The sequence below is a fragment of the Armigeres subalbatus genome, chromosome 2 (assembly GCF_024139115.2).
Source record: "Armigeres subalbatus isolate Guangzhou_Male chromosome 2, GZ_Asu_2, whole genome shotgun sequence".
NCBI lineage: Eukaryota > Metazoa > Arthropoda > Insecta > Diptera > Culicidae > Armigeres > Armigeres subalbatus.
In genome coordinates this window covers 254,064,126-254,073,108 of record NC_085140.1, presented here as the reverse complement: position 1 = coordinate 254,073,108, position 8,983 = coordinate 254,064,126, and the positions used below count along the sequence as shown (strand labels likewise).

The following is an 8,983-nucleotide window of genomic DNA, read 5'->3' as shown; positions in this document are numbered from 1 at the left end:
GCAAGGTACCGCTGCACTCGCTTAGATCGGGTAGATCCTGGAACGCAAAAGGCCACATATGCAGAAGTCCGGTGAGATCAAACCAATTCACTTCATTATTCATATTCAATTCCATAGTTCAACTTCATATAAACATTTAATTACTGAACATTGACAAATAAGGCCGATACAAATATTTAAAAACTATTCGGATGTTTTTGCCAAAAAATAATATTTTGAGGGGGCAACAAAATAAAATTCGGATAATTTTGAGGATTTTCAAAACATTCCTTAACAAATCCGAGGAGTTTTTTTGATTAACATTGGGTTAGTTCCATAATTTCTTTCAAAGAGGGGCAATAAGTACACTCAATCCTTGACATAAATACTTTTAGTTTGAATTTGACATTAGCACATGCGGGGAGGGGTTTTCCATATATGATTCTTCTCTTCTCGTTTCAGAGAGCGAGCAATGGCGCTTAAACCTAGGCTTATTAGCCAGGGCAAGTCTAATACCTTGTCCCATCCCAGGAAGTTAAACATCTAGGAAAACGGAGTGACATAAATTTCTTAGCATGGTCACTCCCAACGTTTGAAAAAACTTATATCATTTGCTTATGATGATATTCCAAAACTAAATTGCCTACCAACCATCCAACTCCTTGACATCTCTATGAGGGCGTCGGTGAGTCGCTGGCCTCTCACTAAGTAGATGTCATATCATCATTTCCTTCCCTTCCCTAGTAACGGAGAAGATGGGCCTGGCCTGCAATGGTAGTTTTCGTGCTTTATCATTTTTGACCTCCAATTGGGGTGCTAATAAATCCCAAATATTAATCCATAAGCAGTTAAGGGTAAGAAAGTTAAAGAATATACATCACAGCTATCAGTGTGCAATCTACGAAATACTCCGTTACAACGCAACGCAACGCAACACCGTGCCCAAGGAGTCAAGAATGTTTCCCACCCGAAAACATCGTGGACCGGACCGAGAATCGAACTTGCCCTCTCTGGATCAGCAATCCTACGCCTGTGCTGTGTTATTTGAAACGACGGCGAACTTAATTCGATACAAGTTTGGGGGGTCGTTCACAAATTACGTAATACAAAATTTGACAATTTTGGACACCTCCCCTACCCTTCGTAACACATTTTGTAAGAAGGATGTTTTGTTTTTTTATAGGAAACATAACGCATTTCAAAGTAAGTACGATTTTCTGCCACGATGCGTCTCCATATTTCTAAGCTGGCAATTTGGCTAATAACGAGAAATACAGCAATACTTCTAGGGGAATGAAATTGGGGTTTCCTCTTATTTTGAACCACTCTAATGACTGTAACAATTATCACCCTCATCGCAGACGCAGCTCAAACATCATTTCACTGCACGATGCGCTTCGATTGACATCGCGATCCAAGGCGTGAAGGATATGTTTTGGCAGCGAGCAGATCGTAATCCATAAACAAACGTAGGAGGAGGTAGAAATGCCACTTTTCGTTCCGAATGGTAGTCCCATAGGAGGCGAAGTTCGTTACATCCTACGTAGGGCCATCATCATCAACACGCCGCTCCGCCAATGCGATGGAAAGCTGTTCGTTTTCTCACGAGCCACAAGTGATGCACAGCGCGAGAAATATACGGCGGCACAGCATGTCACTTACTTCCCACCCACCGCTGCTATTAGGAGCCACCTTTGCACCATCTATTATAGGCTTACACTGGAGGGATGAGATCTGGACCAAATGACGGTCGCAATTTGCTTCAGGTACCTATTTATTGCTGTATCAATATTATGAACTGCTGGAAGAACATGACAGTAATAGAGTGGCATTGCAGTGCCATTACGATTGTTTCAGTTTCATATTTTTAAACACAGTTAATCTAGTCAACTTCGGTTTCAAATACACACACTATAGCATTTAAGAGAAATATAATATTGTTTGAACACATTTAGATAAGGGGAAAGACGGCTTTGGCAGGTTTTGTTCTATTATGGGCAGGGGGGTTTTTGTCGACCAAATTTTATGAAATTTGGCCACAATATTCTTTGATATGCAAAGAACGTTTAGGCTAAATTTGAGCCTAGTCAGTTATAAAAAAAAAACCCTGAGAATAATAGAACAACACCTGACAAAGCCGTCATCCTCCCTATATTAGATTTTTTTCTCATCTTATTTGTATTACATCGCCCACTGCGCATGTTCCTTTAACATTTCCACAATTATTAACTGCGAGGTTTCTCATCCTAGTTACAATTTTTGCATTTGTTTATCATGAGGTTATACTTTTATGCTATACTATTATACTTTTATGCCCAGAAAAGTTAGGAAAGTTTCCAACCCAACCGGTCCGGGAATCGAACCCACCCACCTTTAGTATAGTCTCCCGGAAAAGAATCAAAATAAAACTTGTTATCGACCTGGATAATTGTGTCTACTTTTGGAAATATGTTTATAAACGTCCTAGAGCTCATATACTATACCTGTTGATATTTGTATATAGCGATGTTGATGCTGTTTTTACAATCATTGAACCATTTCAACAGGTGTGGCGTCCTTATTCCAAACATAAACAAAAAATAAGGAAATCGCATTTCTAAAGCAACCATATCCATGATAACAGACTATCATTGGGTAGGTTCAGTCCATCGAAATTCATTACCATTGCTATCGATTTAACAAACTAAGGGGAAAATTTCTTCACATTCACCGTGAAACCTTCGACAAGATCAGTCGATGTGCTTACAATCTTGCCAAAATTGTTGAATTCCATTATATCAAGTGTTCATAGCAATTCAGTTTAAAATGAAGCTCACAAAAATCTATTTACGATATTATCCACCAGGTACGTAGAAATCTTCAAGAGTTAACCAAAACATAAGACTATTAAAGTATTAAACACAAACTAACCTTAGGCATTGCGCTCAATTACCGGAAACGGAATGTTGAAGAAACCAAAATGATTGATTTGTTCGATTTAACACCAAGGTATGACAAAACAACTTCATGAAAAATATTTTAATAAATTCTTGAAAAAATGTCTTTCTCTCAAATAGTTGCGACCTCCCAGCCCTAACAAAGAAAATTTCTTTAACGGAACCGTTGATAACACAGGAAGTGTTTCCCCAAGTAACGGAAATCTTGGAAAAATTGCAGAAAAAGCTCAAGGAACCAATTAAAACCAAATTCTATCTCTTCAAAACGCTCCAAACGCACATTCTTCCGCTGACGAACGTGGCCTTCGATAAGTCCGGCAAAAAGTGAGTACCGATATCGATCACACAGCTCACCATCGGAAAGCTATTGGCGCGCTATTACCACCACTCAGTATAAATATATCACAGCAGTGCTTACACCACGGGGTAAGGTGTTAACATTATGGCATTGAAGTGTGATGTTTCACTCTATCCAGTTTTCCACGAGCGGTAATGGCCGCCAGCTTGCCTGCGGGTTAGTCTCTGATTTGACATTTCTGGAGGTCAACTGCACCCACCATTCGAGCATTTTGATCAATGTGGTATATAAGAAGGCTTGAATTCACTGAATCAGCACCTTCTTATATGTTACATTGGTCAGAATGCTCGGAGCGGTGGGTGCAGTTGACCTCCAGACACGTCAAATCAGAGACTGAACCGCAAGCAAGCTGGCGGCCATTACCGCTCGCGGAAAACTGGATATACTGCCGTTATACGCATATTTGTCCCATGTTTGCTGGGATTCCCTATATACATGGGACATTTATGCGTATAACGGCAGTATACCTATATACAGTTATTGCATTTGTAAGTAAGTGCTGTTATGCAGTGCCGTAAGTTTCGATGAATTTGAATTGTTTTGTAACAAACCTGCTATTACAAAATACATTCGTCAAAGTCAGTACATCCTCTACAGCTATTCCGTTTGCTACTTATAATCAAAAATTGTCTTTACCCATTCCTTTTCATATCGCTCTGTATAGAGCCATTGCACCATTGCACCTTCCGACTTTTATCGAATTTGTTCGACAACAAGCAACATCTGGGAAATCTGTATGGTTTCATGTCAAAATAGTCAAACTATTAGCTATGCTATTAGAAACAATCAAGTAACTATTGATTTACAATAAAAATTTAATTCTATTTTCCACTAATTTCTGGTACCAAATATAATTCTAAGATTTTTATCAAAATTTGTGACCAACCACTTTTAGGTCACAATTATATATTTGGTGGCAAGGCCAGTTAGTGGCCCTGTTAAAGTGTTATTTATGTTTTGTGTCGTCTTGAAAAATTAAATGTCTAAATGTGAAATAAATGCCTGTCTCCACTTCCGTAGTGTTTGAGTGATGTTTATTTTGCGTTTAGTAGTCTTCTGGTTGATGTCTTTATTGTATATAAATATTTTGTTTTCATTTGAGTTTATTATTTTTATTTTTATTATCGACATTTTGCACATTGTAGATGCATTCGTGTCTGCAAAATAACGAAAAAATTACAATTGAGTATTGAGATTTGTTTCTTTAAGGTACGCTATCCAGTTTTCCGCGAGCGGTAATGGCCGCCAGCTTGTCTGCGGGTCAGTCTCTGATTTGACGTTTCTGGAGGTCAACTGCACCCACCACTCCGAGCATTTTGACCAATGTTCCATATAAGAAGGTGCTGATTCGGTGAATTCAAGCCTTCTTATATACCACATTGATCAAAATGCTTGAATAGTGGGTGCAGTTGACCTCCAGAAACGTCAAATCAGAGACTAACCCGCAGGCAAGCTGGCGGCCATTACCGCTCGCGGAAAACTGGATAAGTTTAGATTCGTCCTCTGGATTGTTACGAAGTATTGTTGAAAGGCTGGATGAATCGACGTTAGATTTTTCACGCTGGTCTTGGTATTTTCTGCAGTCCAGGAGGATATGTTGAACATTGACGACAGTTCCGCAGCATTCACATACGGAAGGTCTGATCCTTTTATTAAGTATTGGTGAGTGAGTCTTGTATGTCCGATTCTGAGCCTTGCCAGGACTCTTTGGTCTGATGGTATTTTATTGTCAATCCATGAATTTGTAGAGTGTTTTATTTCACAGAGTTTAAGGTCTCGTAAGGAATGCCAAACCTCGTCCCAGCGTTGTCGTATGGTCCATTTAACTTCTTTTATTGCATCTCTGGCTGGGATCGGTATTTCTGGAGGTTGTTTCCTTCTACCTTCGTTAGCTAGTCGATCTGCCTTGATGTTGCCTTGGATGCCTGCATGACCTGATACCCAACAGAATAAGACTTGCTTATATTGGATGTCATCTTCGATGTTTTGGATCGGGAGAGATTTTGGGAGAGCTTCGGAGATATCGGAGCTGAAGGTTCGGTCTATAGTTACACCCAAAATGTCCAGCTGTTTTTTCCTTGGGATTGCTATTCGGTCACATGTAATATTTTTCTTGGGTGGCCGGCGGGCGTTTGGGCTCCCGTAGAAGATACTAGATTTATTGGAGGAAATGGAAAAGCCAATGCTTTTCGCCCATTTAACAACAGCGTTGACAGCAATTTGCAGCTTACGGCGGGCTGATTCTTTCATCCAACAACGATCAATATGATGTCGTTCGCATAAAGAAGTATTTGTATGCCATTAGGAACCACATTAAAGACTGGTTGCATTGCGACGAGAAAGAGTGTAACGGACAACACTGAGCCTTGAGGAACACCGTTCTCTAATGTATATGGTTTGGAAAGGTGGCCTCCTACTTCTACCTGGAATGTGCGATCCGTTAGGAAGCTGTTAACCATGTTGTACAGGCGTCCTGCTAAACGCCATTTTTTCAGAGTTTGAAGGATTCCGTGTCTCCATGTCGTGTCATAGGCCTTGGATAAGTCTAGGGATGCGATCAGACAGTGTTCGTCTCTGACAGGCATGTAGCTTTCAAGTTCAGCGAAGTGTGTATCGGTTCCGTAACCCGAGCGAAACGCGTGTTGCCGTTTATCAAGCCGTCCTTTACCTTCAAGCTCCGCAATTAGACGTCTATTAATCATTCTTTTGACATACAGTTTAGCAGTGTGATTGGTCGGAAAGCGTTGGGACCAGTCTCAGTGCTATTTGGCTTTGGGATTGGTATAATGAATCCGGTACGCCACCTCCGTGGGAATGTGCCACTGAGCCATATTTGATTAAAGAGTTCCAACATTAAGGTTCCCCCAAACACACGCGACGCGACAGTCGCGACGCGATTCTATCGCTTGGCGACAGCGATTCTGTCGCCGTTGGTATGGAAGCGTAAATAGAACATTGCCTGCAGCGACCCAACGATAGAATCGTGGCGACTAGTTGTCGCCGTCGCGGCGATGAAATCGCTTAGGTCTGGGGGAGCCTTTACAGTTTTAACGGAAAAGGGGAGTCTTTGAAGCAAAGGATAGCCAATACAATCTGGCCCGGTTGAAAACCCTCGTCCTTTGTCTTTTCCTTTCCTCCTTTCCGTCCTTTCGTTATAATGTTGCGCGAGCACTTCGGCAACCTCTTGAGGATCTTCGGTTGAAACAGAGGGGCCCCTGATAACTTTGACCGCTTGTCATAATTCTGTGGTCGAACTGTTTGGTGATATCCTGTCCACGAAAGCTTCCCATGATTGTCTTTTGGCATCACCAATAACTGATTTAGCATGAAAACGTGCTTCTTGGAATGCTTGTAGTGCCTCGAGTTTATTCGGATCATTGTTGGAGAGACGTCTTAGTGCCCGTAGGGTTTTCCTTCGTCGTTTGACAGCAGCCTTAACTTCTGGAGACCACCATGGGACCGCTTTGGGGCCCATTTTCCCGCTTGTTCGAGGTATGCTTGTTTTCGCCGCCGAAAGTATCCGATCAGCAAATGAGTCAAGGTCCATTAAAGTCCCCGGTCGTATGGAATCCGATGTTAATTTTTCGTATTGTGCCCAGTCTGCTTTATCATACAACCATTTACGTCTCGCCACAGTTGATTTTGTCCACCCGGGAATGGTAATCCGGATTGGGAAGTGGTCACTATTACAGGTGTCTGGTAGAACAAGCCAGGATAACCGCGATGCAAAGTGATCGGAACATATTGATAGGTCTATGCATGACGTTGACCCAGTAGCTGGGTTGAGACGAGTGGGCGAACCGTCATTGAGGATAATTAGCTTGCGAATTAAGGTTTTTTCTGCAATGAATCGTCCTAGAGAGTCTGCACTTTGGGAGCCCCTTGCTGGGTGGTGAGCGTTGAAATCCCCGAGTGCAAGAATTGGTTCTGGTAGTTGCTCAAAGAGATTATCCAGTGGTTCATAGATTTGTTTGGAATTAGACGGTAGGTATATCGAGAGAACTGTGATAGGCTGGGGTAATTCAAGCCGGACTGCGATTACCTGGAGGTTGGTTTGAATGCGCAGCCGCTCAAATGGTGCTCCTTCGCGAACTGCGAGGCCGACACCGTGTAGCCAGGGATGGTTAGGACCGCTTTCGAGCATAAGGGTATAGTCTTGGTTGATGAAATCCGCAGGTATAGTTTGAGCACTTACCTTCGTTTCCTGGAGTGTAGCAGTAGGTTGCAAGTCCAAGGCGAGTTTTTTCAGTTCACTAAGATTTGCACGGAGGCCGCGAATATTCCATTGTAGTGCAAGACATCTGTCCTTCGTGATTTCACCCTCCGAGGGTGAAGGCGATGGCGTGGTTCTTCTGCTATCCATTAGTTAATACGAGTTGTTGTCCAGAGATGAGTGGAGATTTCTGATGTGTCGGTTACTGCAATTGGTGATTTATTTTGAGGGTGGCAGTATCTAATTTTGCTACGGCTAGACATATACTGTGCATTTGAATTACCAAGTAAGAAATGACAGCTAACTGATGTTTTTGAAGGCATTATATTTTTGAACTTGAGGACGACCGTGAACGTGATCCAGTAGCCTTTTGGTTGCGCATTTCTGACCGTGTTGGCTGGGTAATGTCGGCATTCTGCTTGTCGGTACATATAGGAGAGCTCTCTCTGTTGACGTTAGTGATTGCAAATGGTTGAGTTTTGGCTTGTTTACACTTGTTGCTGCTGTTAGGTACTGTGAGGTTCGGAAATCCATAGAAGGGGGGCGAGTTCCCGTCGGAAGTTATCTCCATTGAGGCCACCGAGGCCATAGTTTGGTCATCACTGGCAGTAGGCATCATATTCACCTCCTTGAGCGCTGATGGGAATTTCGTTCGTTGTCATCGATATGTTAAATCTGGATCTTTGTTGTTGCTCGTCCGCTTCACTGACTCTGCGGGTGCTGCTGCGTCTCGCCCGTTTCACCTCGGTGTAGTCCTTGTTAGCGACAGAGTTCTTCACTACATCAGCGACGGTCAGTCGCTCATTCATCGATGGCCTAATGGATTTGGCATATTCCGAACAGGTTTCTGAGTAGTGGACGTTGCGGCCGCACTGTTTGCAAGTGGCCAACTGCCCTCGGTAAGTGACTAGGGTCATTTCTGCATCCACGGCAACATACGATGGAATCGGTTTGGCGAGCTTCATCCGGAGTACTCGAACACCATTTGGGACACCGGTATTTCCATGTTTCTTCTCGAATGGAGAGGGTTTGCCCGAGTTCCCTCATCCGATGTATTAGCTGTTGGTTGCTGATTCTTGGTCGCAAGTCGTGTACCCTAACCTCAATAGTACCCTCTTCCATGGATAGTGGTATGGTGTATAGCTTCCCCTCGTGTTCCACTTGATGCTTCATGTTGTGCTCTTGGACCATGTTTTGTGCAATTTCTGGTGTTTCGGTTCCAACATACACCCGACCAATTGGTGATTTGAAGATGTTTGATCCGGGATAGTTCGAAGGAAAGTTTGTGGACAATAAAGTTGGATATGTCGGCATACTTGAGTTTAACCGGGACAGCTTTGAAGTTGATCACGAACGTGGGCTGGTTCCGTTGGCGGAATTGAGCGAGTATATATCTGATGAACGGACCGGGTCCGCAAAATTACCGGTGACAACTTCTTATATGTGCGGTGTTTCAAAAGAACGTGCACCCAGAACAAAAGCTGTTATAGAACTGAT

At 42.7% G+C, this 8,983-nt stretch overlaps 1 protein-coding gene across 5 annotated transcripts in view; it reads left to right on the top strand.

Annotated features, from left to right (window-relative positions):
- The first annotated feature begins 2,692 nt into the window (after positions 1-2,692).
- Positions 2,693-8,983, top strand: part of LOC134216196 (dynein assembly factor with WD repeat domains 1) — a 41,767-nt gene continuing 35,476 nt past the window's right edge. For all 5 annotated transcript variants that reach the window (XR_009980547.1, XR_009980548.1, XR_009980546.1 and 2 more), the window contains exons 1-3: positions 2,693-2,824; positions 2,895-2,967; positions 3,036-3,239. Coding sequence is in view for 2 of the 5 variants with exons in the window: in XM_062695147.1 (XP_062551131.1) it covers positions 2,785-2,824; positions 2,895-2,967; positions 3,036-3,239 (317 nt within the window). In the remaining 3 variants the exon portion in view is untranslated. The remainder of the gene's footprint in view (positions 2,825-2,894; positions 2,968-3,035; positions 3,240-8,983) is intronic.